The 15,808-nt window shown below is 40.3% G+C and overlaps 1 protein-coding gene and 1 pseudogene across 3 annotated transcripts; one reads left to right on the forward strand and one right to left on the reverse strand.

Annotated features, from left to right (window-relative positions):
- Positions 1–1,281: 1,281 nt before the first annotated feature.
- On the reverse strand, positions 1,282–4,372 carry LOC137740727 (putative polyol transporter 4). Of its 2 annotated transcripts, none has more exons than XM_068480547.2 (3): positions 4,237–4,372; positions 3,752–4,158; positions 1,282–2,985 (listed from the first exon to the last, which is right to left on the reverse strand). In XM_068480547.2, exons 2-3 carry the CDS (start codon positions 3,987–3,989, stop codon positions 1,622–1,624), a joined length of 1,602 nt encoding a protein of 533 aa, XP_068336648.2. In that variant the 5' UTR covers positions 3,990–4,158; positions 4,237–4,372; the 3' UTR covers positions 1,282–1,621. The 2 variants fall into 2 exon arrangements, with proteins under 2 accessions (XP_068336648.2, XP_088556902.1); XM_088700776.1 differs by having other exon boundaries at positions 4,271–4,359.
- LOC137739792 (protein STABILIZED1 pseudogene) lies at positions 4,326–10,038 on the forward strand (annotated as a pseudogene). Its single transcript, XR_015967064.1, has one exon. The product of XR_015967064.1 is annotated as a protein STABILIZED1 pseudogene (transcript).
- The last annotated feature ends 5,770 nt before the right edge of the window (positions 10,039–15,808 follow it).

Genomic DNA, 15,808 nt, shown 5'->3' on the forward strand with positions numbered 1-15,808 from the left:
TGTCCATTTTCCCTTGTCGGAATCTGGAAAAAGAATGGGATGCATGCAGGGAATTAAGCCCTCGAATTAAACCACAAGAATTGTAGCACAACAGGATTTAAAGTTCAAAAACACAAGATAGTGATAGAAACATCACCTGGGTTCGAGATTGAGAGCTCAAGCTCTCGGCTTCAATGGTAGGACCTCGCACCATGCACCGATGCCGCATGCAAGGCCATGGTTGGGTTCCTTGAGATCCAGGGATTCCAAAAATATTATTTTTGAGCTTGATTTGTTGAAGGTTTGAAGAGGAAGGAGGAAGAGAGCTCACAAGAGTGAGCTGGAAAAGAGGGAGAGAAAGAAAGAAAAAGGAAGAGAGAGATAGAAAGAAGAGAGAGAGAGAGAGAGAGAGAGAGAGAGAGGAAGAACCGGTCAAATGAGGGGAAAAAGGAAAAGGGTGATGGGGATGTCTGATGGATTGGGTGAGGAAAAAATACTAATATTTTATTGCCTATTGTCATGGTTATTTAGTTTAGGGGTAGAGATGCAAAAGGCAGTAACTGTTCATTAAAGGCAGTTACTGTTCACATGATGGATTCAATAGTGAGTTGCCCTAATGGGACCTTTGCAACGCTGGAGCATTATTAATACAAACAGACAAAGGTTAATGCGGATTTAGTCATACAAATACAAAGCCCTGTGCAACATGAAAAGGACCTTCAACCCACAACACTCTACACGAAACTTTCTTAACACTTTGAGAATACATTAACTGCTCTAACATTCGTCAACACATATTCAGTTTGGATACATCTATGTGTTAACAACCGACGACACATTTCATTTGGTTAAACATCATTGGAGCCGTAGAATTAGTCGGATATTTGACCTTTTGCTAAACAAGGTCAATTGATTAGCTTTCTTGACGAAGCAAGATGTTACCCAAGTTACTTTTAGTGTTCGGCACACTGAACATTGAAAGCTGAATCATTATTAAACTTCATAGTAAAGGCATAACCTTGTCCTCGGGTTAGCAGAATTAGGTCGAGAGTATTCCTTCCTGAGCCAAAGTTGCTCGGTGTAGAAGTCAGTAGCGTGTTTCATCGCCACACCACCACATCCACCTCACTTGCCCAACCTAGCTCAATAACGAGCGAGTTGGCACGCCAACATTAGCAAACCATAAAAGAACGTATAGTTACTCAATCTACGTGCCACATAGGTTTTGTAATTTGCTTTAGCATCAACAAGGATGTTCATAATTCAAAAGCACTAAAAACATATAAAATATTTCTGCTAAACTTTCAAATGTTAATATTTTTCATTGATGTAAAATTGCATGCAAAGATAAGTAAGAACAGTAAGAATACTACCGTGAACGAATTTGATTCCGAAAAGTCTAATAGTTGTAAACCCTAATACAACTCAAACATGTAATGTGCCTCCCTCTGGTAGCTATCTTATTTGGTTGCAGAGAACTATTTATACAAGCGCAAGGTTCTATTTCGAAATTCACATCCAGCAACTTCATACTCACAATAGTTCCATTAGTGGTGTGAACGCTGTACCCCTTTTCAAACCGGTTGGAGGACGGTAAGACGTGGAAGATATATCTGTTCATCGAATGAGCTTTCCCGATCAATCATCCTTTCTGCACAAGGTGCTCGACATCTCCTAGTTCCACTTGACCTCCTTTCTGATCGTGTTCAGTTTGAAAAAGCAACTCAATCTGCTCCAATGACTTTCCTTTGGTTTCTGGAACAAAGGTGTAGACGAATGCAACAGAAAGAGAGGAAAATGCAGAAAAGATAAAGAATGTTCCACCAAATGAAATTGCATTGGAAACTGAGAGAAAAGACATGGCAACTAGGCCACTGCACACCCTATTACCCACTGCTCCAAGTGCTGCTGCTTGTGCACGCAACCTTAGAGGGAAGATTTCGGATGTCAAAACCCAGCAAACAGGTCCAATTCCAACAGAGAAGAAAGCTACGTTTCCGCAAACTAATAGAATTGCCATCACAACACCAAACTGTCCTTTCCCAAGAACAGATAGAGTAAATGCTAAACTGAACAAACAAATCGTCATTCCAATAGTGCTTATGTAGAGCAAGGGCTTTCTTCCGAGCTTGTCTATAAGGAGAATAGCGACCATTATAAAAACAGTCTTTGTAACACCCACCGCAACAGTTGCAGCAAGTACATTTTGTTTATCTTTAACTCCTGCTTCTTGGAAGATTTCAGGGCTGTAATACACAGTCGCATCTATTCCTGTTATCTGTTGAAAACATTGAATTCCAAAACCTGTGATAAGCATCCAACGAAGTGAAGGAGATGGACTCATTAGTTCACTCGTCACACTTTTCTCCTCATACTTCTCCGCACTGGAATTGTCAGCGGCTGCTAGTATTTCATTCAGTCTGTCCTCCACCTCACTTTCATTCTCATTTGTTTTCATCAACACTGATCTTGCCTCATCAACACGGTTCTGAAGGACCAACCACCTTGGAGACTCGGGGATTACGAAAAGTGCAAAACCAATGAAAATTGAAGGCGTAATTCCTACTGCAAGCATTATCCTCCAGTTTATATGTGCTGGGAGACCAGAAAATGCATAGTTTGAGACGTAGCCGAGTAAAATTCCCAGATTTATAAATATTTCCGGGAATGAGGTCAGTGAGCCTCTGTCAATAGTGGGTGATATCTCAGCAATATAAACAGGGGCAACCATGCCACCGAAGCCAATTCCAATGCCCGCCAAGAGTCTTCCGACCATCAATATTTCAAATGAAGGCGCAAGGGTCATTATAGCTGCACCTGTTTGAAAGACAACAGCAGCCAAGGCCATGGTCCACTTCCTACCAATGATATCTGATGTTTTACCACCACCTAAACTACCGAAAAGCGAAACAATGCTCAAAATCCCAACAAGAATTTCTTCTTGTACCTCGGTTATCTTTAAATCTTCCTGAATGAATATGATAGCTCCACTCATGACACCTACATCTGCCGATTAAAAATATATATATATATATTCAAACACATATCTTCAGAGTCACCTTGTTCAAACACTTAAAAAAATGGGGTACGTTGAGAACAGGTATGACCATCATCTCTTTCGTTTACTAACGTGTTGCAAGGAGTTAGCTGCAAACAGTGTGAGAGGAGGGGATGGAAAGAGGAGATGAGATAATCCCGTAATATTTTCCCACATAAATAATGAGGAGATGTACACAAAATTGCCAATAAGACGTGAAAATTTTTCCAACAAAGTTTTAATGCAGTACTTATTAGACCCAAAAAATTAATTTAGGGACTAAATTTGGACAAATTATAGTCGAGCACGAAGAATGAAAAAACCCCAGAAATAGATCGAATCGTTCTGCTGTCATGTAGGATAAGTTTTGGAGTTATTCATAAATTGGAACAGAAGATTCTTAAAGCAATTAAGCACAACAGTTAACCAAATAAAGCAGATGATAACAGAACATACACGCCAACTAATAATGTCTGCCGACAGCAGCAGCTTCCTATAACAATAACAAACAGAACTCACCGCCTCTCAAGACATGTTCAAATTCCCCTCCCGTAGTTTTAGATTAAGTAAATAGAATATCACTCGTATAGAAAAACACAGAGCAGACATTATCGTACACACGAACAGATGTACATACACAAATACATGATTACGTACAAACGAATACACATTTTTATAGATACATCTATATAGATACACATGCATACGTAAAAGTTAAAGTAAGTAGTTATTTACCATAGCCAAGAAGAACATGGTTGAGAGAAGCAAAAATGGCGCAAGCGAGGACATATTTCCTGGTTTGTTTGCTCCGAATTTGTTGAAGATGGTGGCGAGAAGCAGCATCCTCGTATTTCTCTGTGAGCTCGACCTCGGACTCAGAATCCATCCTCTTGTACTTGTTCTTGGTCCCCAATGGAATCCCAGACAAACCGATTTCTCCATTTCCAATTTCTGGAACACCAACCAACCCCATCTCGATTTTCTTTCTGAATATCTCTGTTCGTTTCCAATCATAAAACTGGACGAACAGAGCACAACACCCAGATGTTGGTTTTTTGGGGGGTTTGGTTTGGTTTTTGTTTGACTGCCCAATACTTGGAGTCTATTGGAGGAGAACCATGGGTTTTGCTTGAGTTTTAGATCTGAAACAATAATTAATTAAAAAAAAGGCAGAGAAATAATTAGAAAAATACAAATTGAGATGCAGGCAAAGATGAGACCTTTCTGCAATGCAATGCAAGAAAGAAAACCCACTTGTGACAGTTTTACATGTGCAACCGGTTTAACGTCACAGGACCTCGAACTCTTGCTTGCTTAGGCTCAAACGGCGCTTTCTATGTGACAGCTGTGGAGATTGTCTGTATTTTTGTGTTCTAAATTATTAAAGAAGATGATGATAATCACATATTTTTATTTCTCGCACACTTTTTTTAATTTTCGACAATCGAATTGACTGAATTAAAAATATCAATGGACAAAATTGTGTGAAAAGTTAGAAGGGGTTTGTGAATAGCACTATGCCACTACGCATTACTAGATTTTTGTTGGTTAAGTGCAAGCCATATGAAACAAATTTACAACCACTTGATCTTATATTGTTAGATCAGATGATCATCAAGCATAAGAAACAAATTTGTTTGATATATTTAATTAATTTGGTATTAATATTTCCCTTCTTATGAGAAAGAATAGTTATGTGCTTTTCATGTAAGATTGTGTTGAAAGAAAAGTTGTGCCCTAAGAAAGTGCTAAGCTTGTCAAAAGACTAATGAGATGAGAAGTGGAAAAAAGGTTGTGGGAGAGGAGACAAATGGAAAATTAGTCAAAAGTAAGTTGGAAATTTGATTTTTTTTTTTTCCCTAAGGAATTTCTTTGTGACGCATTTACAAGACAAGCACCGCAAGAATCGACAAGACAATATTCATTCAAAGAAAAGGGGAAAGGATCCTCGTCGCATCTTTTTTGTGAGGATTCTGCATATCCTTCAATCACATATATTAATCGTATATCGTGCAACCAGTTTTTATCAGGTACTATTTATATTCAATTTTAAATAAAAAAATTTACAATGATTTCTGACCGCATGATATATGATGAAAATATGTGATTGAAAGATCCGGCGAGATCCTCACAAAGAGAATCCGGTGATGATCCTCCTGGGAAGAAAATAAAGGCCAATGCAATATTCATAGTTTGCACTCATTATTATGTGGATTAGTGGCATGCACCTCTATTGGGTAAAGATTTCCAAGTGTTTTTCATTATTCATTTGAAATAAGACATTACAAAATATCTAATATCGTCGACGGTTCAAATTTCGTCGGTGATTAATTTAACAATTTATCGTTTGATAAAAATAAAAATAAAAACAAGTTAAATTTTAATTTAAAAATTATTAGGATTGGAATAATACAAAACCAAATAAAAAATCAAAAATATTGATACGTCATCTGCCACCATATTAGAAAGTTGCTCTAAAAGGTCAGAATTTAGATGATTTACACAATCAAACCTACCTAATATTAACTATTACTAATTAAGGAAGATTTTCATTAATTAGCGTAAGTCAAATGTGTTAGGATGTATCATAACCTATAAATACAAGCTTTGTACAAGAGAAAGGACCACCGATCAAATACACAACTTGTCAATCTATATTATTTTCAATTCATATCCTAGCATAATGTAGCCCAATCTAAATTATTTCTTAGGTAATTCTCACTTTATTATACTAAAAAATTGTGAAATTTTCACTTTGCTACTCTAAGTTTTTTATTTATTTATTTATTTATTTTATCTCACTTTCATACCTAAAATTACGATTTACTCCCAAAATCATATTTCTGTTAGTCTATGTGATAACTCGTCCCTAATTTTACGATTTTATTAATTTTAAAAGAGTGAATTGACGAGAATGCCCTAGAGGCAAGGATTTTGACTTCCGTTGACCGTATTTTCATGACGCGTACGAGTTACTATTTGTGTCATATTCTCGAAGTACTAGACGGTATGAACGCATAGGCGCAATTAGAATAGAAATCGGAGTTACGGTTAAAATTTTCCAAAACATCGAATACTGAAGGCAAATTGGCAATTTCATGTTTAGGAATATTTTGTGTTGTTTGTGAGACATGTGGGGCCCACGCCCCATTCCCTCACCACTCCGAGACTCCCTATTTCTCGGGACACCTATCCTTCATTTTCAAGTCTCCCCATCTCATTTGCTCCACTAAATGGCTGCCCGTCATTTGCTCCATTGAACTTAAGATGTATGACAACTTAAACAAAAATGGGTAATTAGCCGGCCTAGCCTTGGGCGTAAACACAAATCACACTCACATCTTTTTTAACAAATCTAAGCCGAATAGTGGCACGCTTGTGCACCTAAACAAAAGAAAGACGAGAAATTCTTCTAGGCGGCCAAGTCCCTCCGAAAAGAGTGAAACAATCGGAACTCTAGGATTAGGCATAGGTTAATATTTAAATTCTTTGTTAACCATAGTTGAAGAGTAGACATGTTACAAATAAAATGATGATTCACCTATTCCAAAATAAAAAATTATTTATTAGACTAAACCGACTCTTCTTAAAAATCTCGTCCCATCCGACCTGAACCCGCTTTGTAGCCCGCCCATATTTAACCGACTCGGCATCTCTTTTGACCCGTATTCATATTCTTCCAACTTCTCCCAAATCGTAATCGTCTCTCTCGATCTCGCCATGGTGTTCATCACATCCCCCAATCACAAAACCCTAACCCTAAATCTAAACCCTAAGACCACCACTCTCCAAGCCCTAAAGCTCCAAATCGAGCAAAATTCCCACATACCCATTCCTCTGCAGCGCCTATTCATCTCCCAGAGCCTCCAATTGCTCACCCAATCCGACTCCGCCCTCCTCTCCGACCTCGGAATCCGACCCCTCTCAACCCTAACTCTTCACATCCCCGTATTCGGCGGCACCCAACCTCCCGCCGTCCCTAAACCCCGCCTCGAGTTCCTGAACTCCAAGCCTCCCCCGAATTATGTCGCCGGGCTCGGCCGTGGGGCCACTGGCTTTACCACCAGGTCTGATATCGGGCCCGCACGTGCCGCGCCCGACCTGCCTGATAGGTCGGCCACCACAATCGGAGGCGCTGCTGCTCCTGCTGCGCCGCCTGGGGTCGGCCGAGGGCGCGGGAAGCCCGACGAAGAGGAGGAGGATGAAGGGGAGGATAAAGGGTACGATGAGAATCAGAAGTTTGATGAATTCGAAGGGAATGATGTTGGGTTGTTTGCATCGGCGGAATATGATGATGAGGACAAGGAGGCTGATGCGGTGTGGGAAGCCATTGAGCAAAGAATGGACTCGCGGAGGAAGGACAGGAGAGAAGCACGGTTGAAAGAAGAGATTGAAAAGTACAGAGCTTCGAACCCAAAGATCACAGAGCAGTTCGCTACTCTGAAGAGGAAGTTGTACACTGTGTCTGCTCAGGAATGGGAGAGCATACCAGAAATTGGAGACTATTCGTCGAGGAACAAGAAGAAGAGATTTGAGAGCTTTGTGCCGGTGCCCGATACACTTTTAGAGAAAGCAAGACAGGAAAAGGAGCATGTTACGGCATTGGACCCCAAGAGTAGGGGAGCTGGTGGTACGGAGACTCCGTGGTCTCAAACTCCGGTTACGGATTTGACTGCTGTAGGTGAGGGTAGAGGTACTGTTTTGTCATTGAAATTAGATAGGCTTTCTGATTCTGTTTCTGGATTGACGGTTGTGGACCCGAAAGGGTACCTTACTGATCTTAAGAGTATGAAGATTACTAGTGATGCCGAGATTTCGGATATTAAAAAGGCTAGGTTGTTGCTTAAGAGTGTTATACAGACGAATCCAAAGCACCCACCTGGTTGGATTGCAGCTGCAAGGCTGGAGGAGGTGGCTGGGAAGATTCAGGCAGCTAGACAATTGATTCAGAAAGGGTGTGAAGAATGTCCTAAGAGTGAGGATGTGTGGTTAGAGGCGTGTAGGCTTTCAAGCCCTGATGAAGCTAAGTCCGTGATTTCTAAGGGAGTGAAGTCGATTCCCAATTCGGTGAAGTTGTGGATGCAGGCTGCGAAATTGGAGCGTGATGATTTGAATAGGAGCAGGGTATTGAGGAAAGGTTTGGAACACATTCCCGATTCTGTTAGGCTATGGAAGTCAGTGGTGGAGCTTGCCAATGAGGAGGATGCGAGACTTCTGCTTCATAGGGCTGTGGAGTGTTGTCCCTTGCACATTGAGTTATGGCTTGCACTTGCAAGATTGGAAACTTATGATAATGCGAGGAAGGTCCTTAATAGGGCAAGAGAGAAGTTATCAAAAGAGCCTGCCATTTGGATCACAGCAGCGAAGTTGGAGGAAGCTAATGGGAACACGGCCATGGTTGGGAAGATTATTGAAAGGGGTATAAGGGCTTTGCAAAGAGAAGGGTTGGCGATTGATAGAGAGGCATGGATGAAGGAGGCTGAAGCTGCTGAGCGTGCAGGGTCTGTTGCAACTTGCCAAGCAATCATTCGGAACACAATTGGGATTGGTGTGGAGGAAGAGGATAGAAAGAGGACATGGGTTGCTGATGCTGAGGAATGCAAGAAAAGGGGTTCCATTGAAACAGCCAGAGCTATTTATGCACACGCACTTACTGTCTTTCTAACCAAGAAGAGCATATGGCTCAAAGCCGCACAGCTTGAAAAGAGCCATGGGACTAGGGAATCTCTTGATGCCTTACTTCGTAAAGCGGTGACATACCGACCACAGGCTGAAGTCTTGTGGCTTATGGGAGCTAAGGAGAAGTGGCTTGCTGGGGATGTGCCTGCTGCTCGTGCCATCCTTCAAGAAGCTTATGCTGCCATTCCCAATTCTGAAGAAATTTGGCTTGCTGCATTTAAACTTGAATTTGAGAACCATGAACCAGAGAGAGCTAGAATGCTTCTTGCCAAAGCCCGAGAAAAGGGAGGCACTGAAAGAGTGTGGATGAAATCAGCAATTGTTGAGAGAGAATTAGGGAACATTAATGCGGAGAGGAAGTTGCTTGATGATGGGTTGAAGCGCTTCCCTTCCTTTTATAAATTATGGTTGATGCTTGGACAGCTAGAGGAACGCCTTGGTCATTTGGAGAAAGCCAAGGAGGCCTATGATTCGGGTCTGAAGTACTGCTCCAGTTCTATTCCACTGTGGCTTTCTCTTGCTAATCTTGAAGAGAAGATGACTGGTCTGAGTAAAGCTCGTGCAATTCTGACGATGGCCCGAAAGAAGAATCCTCAGAACCCTGAATTGTGGCTTGCTGCTGTTCGAGCTGAATTAAGGCATGGAAATAAGAAGGAAGCTGATATCTTGATGGCAAAGGCTTTGCAGGAGTGTCCCAATAGTGGTATATTGTGGGCTGCGTCCATTGAGATGGTACCCCGTCCACAACGGAAGACGAAGAGTATGGATGCCCTGAAGAAATGTGATCATGATCCCCATGTCATTGCTGCTGTGTCTAAGTTATTTTGGCATGACAGGAAGGTTGACAAAGCTAGGACTTGGCTTAACAGGGCAGTGACACTAGCGCCAGATATTGGGGATTTCTGGGCTTTATACTACAAATTTGAACTTCAACATGGAACCGATGAGAACCAGAAAGATGTACTTAAAAGGTGCATAGCTGCGGAACCAAAGCATGGTGAGAAATGGCAACCTATTTCAAAGGCCGTGGAGAACTCCCACCAACCAACTGAAGCCATCTTGAAGAAAGTGGTGGTTGCTCTTGGGAAGGAAGAGAGTGCAGCTGAACATAATAAACAGTAGTTCAAGCTGTTCTGTTCCAGGTTCTGCTGTAAAACTTTGTAATGTGGAAGCATGCTTCGCTGTAATTCTAGTTTTGCTCCTTTTATTGATAGTTCACTGCATAAATTCTCAGTATCAACAATGACGTAGCATGTCTATATTTGTTGTTCGATTTACAATGGTATGTGGCAACATATTTTTATTTATTGTTTGAATTACAATGGTTATGCGTTTTTCTTCCATTGTATGTTCAGGTTCCCCTGTAGATTTTTTTCGATCACTTTTCTCGTTTCAATTCAAGCGTTGTACGTTATGTTGCATTTTTTATTTTCTGACTACAGCAGCTCTTATGGTTTTCCCTCTGTGGTTGTATCCAACGGTATCACGCTGCGTTCTGTCTTACCTTCATTTTCCGCTCTTTTGCTAGTTTATGTTGAATCTACTTGTGCATTGATTGACTTAAACCGTGTAATCCAAGATCCAGTTGGTACTGTGCTTCTTTGATTCCTTACCTGAATTTTGTATGCGAATTGAACAGTTGCTTGTAAGAATGTATTTCTCATATCGGATCACCTCGTTATTTAACCCTGGATTTGGCACTGAAATGAATGACTATACCTACTGCTACTTTTATTTCTGTATTACTGCCATGCCAATTAACAGGAGCTTCTTCCGTTGTCGGGAAATAACTGTCTTTGACGTACTAAGGTTTTGTCTTATTGTTTGGTTTTTGGTTTGAGTTTATAGAAGGGGGTTCCCAGTTCCCTCTGGTAGGGGTTTTCTGAAAGGTTAAACTGCTGTTTTGCCCCTCCATTGTGTTTTGCAGCTCACCCCTCCTCCCTTTCCCTTTCTCACCGTTTGAATATATGCCGAGTGAAGTGTGTCGTACCAAATTTCTCATTCTGACACAGTTGCAATATATACACATACGTAATATGTATCCTCGTAATGTTCATATCCAGTCGTTCAATAACAAATACCATTCAAAGTTTACAGATTCTGTTTCTGGGTTGACGGTTGAGGAACAAGAAGAAGACATTCAAGAGCTTTCTGGTGGTGGCCGCTGCGCTTTCAAACAAGGCAGGACAGGAACCGGAGTCGAAAGGGTACCCTTACTGATCTTAAGAATATGAATACTACTAGTGATGCCGAGATTTCAAATTTATATGGTGTTGGACATTTTCTGTAGTAAATAAGCATTTTCCGTCGTGTCCTCACTCTGTCTGGTTTGTGGTTTGAGTTTTATAAAAGGGGTTTCCTCAAGGGCTAATAGAAATAGGGAGAGAGTATGGAAGGAGGAACTGATGAATTCTTCAGTCGTGCCACGTTTCATATTCCTGTACATATATCCCTCGATCGTATATTGTGTATTCCATTGGATGTGGACATGTATATAATGGTAATCCTACGGAACAGAGTCCCTTGTACATTTTGTTCTTTGGTAAACTCTTGTAGATTGTTTTGTTACCAATATCTTTATCTGGTAAAAAATCCAGGAAAGAACAAGCTCTTTTCTCTCCTCCCGTGAGAGATCTTTTCTCCTCTTGTGAGAATCTTTCTTACCTTTGTGTGGGTGTTCTTCATTTCGTTAAATTCGCATCACCGCTGGCCCTAGCTGTGGCTAGGGTCGGTTGTAATCTCATGGTTTTCCTTTCTTTTCCCTTTCTCTTTGCTCTCTCTGTTGTCTGCACTTTTCCCCATCCCTGCAATTCTCAATTTCCTCATCTGGAGTCTTCCCTTGCTTTTGATCACACCATCTCTAAATCTAATTCCCAATCATCCGATTCTTCCATCTCCTTGATCCATCCCCTTCCACTCCCCTCCCTCCATCTCCCTTCCATCCATCTCCTTTCATCTTTTTCATCAGTTTGACTCGATTCCGATCATCTTCCGCATATATTCACCGCGATACTGCGCAGATTTACGAGAGGATGTGTAGAGCTTCAACTCGGGTGTTCGCACCACCATCCTTGTTGGCCTTCCCTAATGTTTGCCCTTGGTGGCGATGTTGCTTGCTTTCTTGTGGCGGGCTTCATTTGTTTTGTGGCAACGGTCGGTATGGTGGTCCCTGGTGGATGATGCATCCTTCTTCATCAAGTCTGGTTCTCGATGTTGGTTTTCGATCAATTTGCTTATTTATACTTTTGTCGTTAGTTTTCGCTCTCTCTCTCTCTCTCTCTGTTGATCATGAAGCATTGTGAGCATAAGAAGAGTACATTGCTTGCTTGCTGTTTTGCCCTAGATTGAGCAGTATGGTTCTCGAATTCCTTGTTACGTTTTGTATGCCAAGTAAGAAACTATTTCAGTGAATCTTCTGTCTCATATGGTTTTCGATTTTCTCTGCTCAATCTCAAGATTACAGATTAGAGGGTGGAAGAAATGATGCAAGTATGCAAGGGGAACATATTTATTCACTTGTATCCTATTGTTGACCCCAAAAACTACCAAACCTACGTGGTGCACAACTCGAGCAATTAATAAGCTACCTATGTCCTTCGATTGTGTGCAGGGTGTGCCAACTCGTCGGCCGGGGAGTAAAATATGTTGATTTCATGTTGGGCACATTGCTGACTTCTCGGTCTTGCGATTGCCGTCAAAGAAGGAACACTTCTTGGCCTTCGGGTTCTAGAACCTGAAGACAAGGTTGCTAGTTCTGCGAAGTTTAATATCAAATGCGGCTTTCAACGTGCTGAATGTAGTAACCTGGTAACACCTCATTTCGCCGAGAAGGCTGATGAGATGACCTCTACCAACAAGGACTAAAAAAATCCTTCTTGATAGAGACTTGGATAAATAACCAGTGGGTCTCGAAGCAATGTTGTTTATCCAAACTGAAGATGCTCCTTGGTCGACTGATTCTACGACTCCAGTGCTGTTTATCCAAACTGAAGATGTCGCTGGTTGCATTCACAGTGTTGTTTATCCAAACTGAGATGTGTTGGTCGGAAGAAAGGGGAAGAGGAAAAAATCTCAAAGGTTGTTGAAAAGATTTGCGCAGGGCAATTTATGTGTTGATTTTAAGGGGCTTTAAATGTTGCCTGCAACTCTGTATTTATAGCATCCATACTTTTTTGCTTGGCACAGCTTGATAATTTTGTAGAAACCAACTGAAACTCAAACTATTAGAATGAAAGACTGATTCGTGGCATAGCCTATCTTCCAGATGGCTGACTTTTTAAACAAAATAAAAGCCTATCTAGGCTTATCACATCACATCGGAAGCCTAGCCCACCTAGGCTTCTTATCTCATCATCAAAACTCCATCAGTAGCCTTGCTTTATCCGAAAATGGATCCTCTCCGAGGCAACCCCGCGAGATCCTCCTGACCAGTGTTAATGGGCCGTTGGATTTTTATCCAACGGCTACAATTATTATAACTTTTAGAAGGCATCTCTATTTGTAGTCGTTGGATAAAAATCCAATGGCCCATTAACACTGGTCAGGAGGATCCCCGAGGGGTTGCCTCGGAGAGGATCCATTTCTGCTTTATCCTATTAAGCCGTCACTCATAGCCAAGACTCCCAATGCAAACTAATAATTGCAATATTAGCTACTCACTTAAGATGCCATCTTCCATCAGATACCACTTTGCACAGGAGACCTAATGATGCATGACTCACGTGGCCAAAACAATGCCACAAATGCAAAACATATCCCCAATATCTTTGCATGTTGTTACCTGATGACATGCCTTAATGCACATCCATATTCCCCATATTCCATCATTATTCAAATCAATTGGGGAATTAGGCAACACTAAGTTGAAATAATTCAATATATTACTAAAAGATAAATATTATAATTAAAACACAATATTATCCCTCCATAATAATTAAAATCATCTCAACCATTGGTCTAGAATTCTGCTCACTCAACTGCCTCGATTGCTAGGACTGATGGTGCAAAATTGGGTCCAAACACCTATGTATGGCTCCTAAGTCGATTGTTTGAAATGGCAATTTTAACCACATGTGTTTAATTAATATATTTTTTTCACCACATGGACCACCAACAAAACTTGGCCTCCCCCTGAAAAAAAGAAAAAAAAAAATCCTATATAGTCATAAAGTTAGGACTAAATCAATTTTATCACTATAAGGCGGTTATTACAAAACAGATGTGCATTTAAATATAACTTAATGAAGGTCATACTAATACGAAAAACAATAATAGTAGTGGAGCATTCCAATTTTCGGTATTTAACGTTAGAAACTGAGATACACCTAATCTTGCTCTTTCTGTTTGAAACAATTTTGTCTTCCCCATATTATTATATCTTTAGAATCAGTAGTTTTATATGAAGAAATCACTTGCTACATTACTCTTTAATTTTATGCTAAAGTCTATCATGTAAAGGTAATCAAGTTGGATACCAAAATTCCATGCCATTAAGTTGTACACATGCTTGAGAAACTACAAACATTTTTTCCTTCAACAAGGACGAGTCCATGTTGACAAAGTATTATGTGTAATACTTGCAAACTCAAAGACATGAAATGAACTCTAAAAATTAAAAGTATTGTCCTGAATAACTTTAGAGAAATATTCTAGTTCATATATTAATACTTTAAAGCATTGTCCCAAACAACCATAACCCATAATTGATCTTAACGTACATAATTATACAATGTTGGATGTCCCACTAAACTTTAGTAATCTATTAATAGTTTAAAGCATTGTCCCAAATAACCATAACCCATAATTTTCCTTGACAATACACATTGACCAACCTTGCATCGGTGAAGCAATCATCTACTCTCGAGCCGATCGAGGGTTAATTGTTTTAGTTTTCAACCTATAAATTTTGAGCGTTAACATAACGGAAGAAGGTGCTTCGACCCACCATAAGATATAAACTCAGAAAGAGAATGTAGAGGAGGACTTGGGATGGAGCTCTATTAAACTATGGAGGGTTGCTCCAAAACATAAGGTGAAGATATGGGGAAGGGGGAGGGAAAAAAGATCATCTCCGGATCCATTCCACCAAATCCTCTCAATCCATTAATCCGAACCCTTGAAATTTGATTCAACGGTTACAAACATGGCCCCCTTTAAATGTTATAATAACTTTAGCCGTTGGATCAAATTTCAAGAATTTGGATTGATAGATTGAGAGGATTTGGTGGAAGGGATTCGAAGAGGATCGCTTTCCAAGGGGGAGGCCCTGGATAAGGCATGAAAGAGAAAGAAAAAAAAAAACGTAGAAAAGGAGTCTACTGTTAAGTCGAAGCCATATCTAGGGGCCGACTGTTGGAGGAGAAAAAGTTGTAGAGTTTTCCTTTGGGATGCATGAGAAGAGAGACGGGGTAAGAAACTTATCATTGGCACTTTAAACATATTCTATTTAGCTAAAAATTTCACTTATGAGAAAAGCACGAAGAAAATTTTAAAGCGTCAACAATTAGTTTTGTTTTCAAAAAGTTTCCTAAATCTTAATTCAATTCTCTGTCATTGTCGATCTTCCAATAACATTTGGAGAAGTACATAATTTTGGAATAAAAAAGTTTCAAAGACATATGTAAGCTACACACTCATGGGCAACATAATCATCATTATCTTGTAGCAATCCCTGTGACATAATTAAGTTAAAATATTTAGGTTATGGCTGGCTTTGGCTCAGGCTCACCACTATTTCAGACATTTTGAATTCTTCAAGATGATCTTTACCAACAAGGACTAAAAAAATCTTTCTTGACAGAGACTTGGATAAATAACCAGTAGGTCTCGAAGCAGTGTTGTTTATCCAAACTGAAGATGCTACTCGGTCGGCTGATTCTACGGCTCCAGTGCTGTTTATCCAAACTGAAGATGTCACCAGTTGCCTTCATAGTACTGTTTATCCAAACTGAAGATGTGTTGGCCGGAAGAAAGGGAAAGAGGAAAAAATCTCAAAGGTTGTTGAAAAGATTTGCGTAGGGCAATTTATGTGTTGATTTTAAGGGGCTTTAAATGTTGCCTGCAACTTTGTATTTATAACATCCATACTTTTTTGCTTGGCACAACTTGATAATT

Source organism: Pyrus communis, chromosome 9 (assembly GCF_041283825.1).
Source record: "Pyrus communis isolate YQ-2024b chromosome 9, ASM4128382v1, whole genome shotgun sequence".
In the NCBI taxonomy this organism is placed as follows: Eukaryota; Viridiplantae; Streptophyta; class Magnoliopsida; order Rosales; family Rosaceae; genus Pyrus; species Pyrus communis.

Coding starts and splice junctions, on each gene's coding strand:
- LOC137740727 (XM_068480547.2), bottom strand. CDS start 3,989: ATGGGGTTGGTTGGTGTTCCAGAAATTGGAAATGGAGAAATCGGTTTG. Junction 2,986..3,751: donor CCATGTTCTTCTTGGCTATG/GTAAATAACTAC, acceptor TTTAATCGGCAG/ATGTAGGTGTCATGAGTGGA.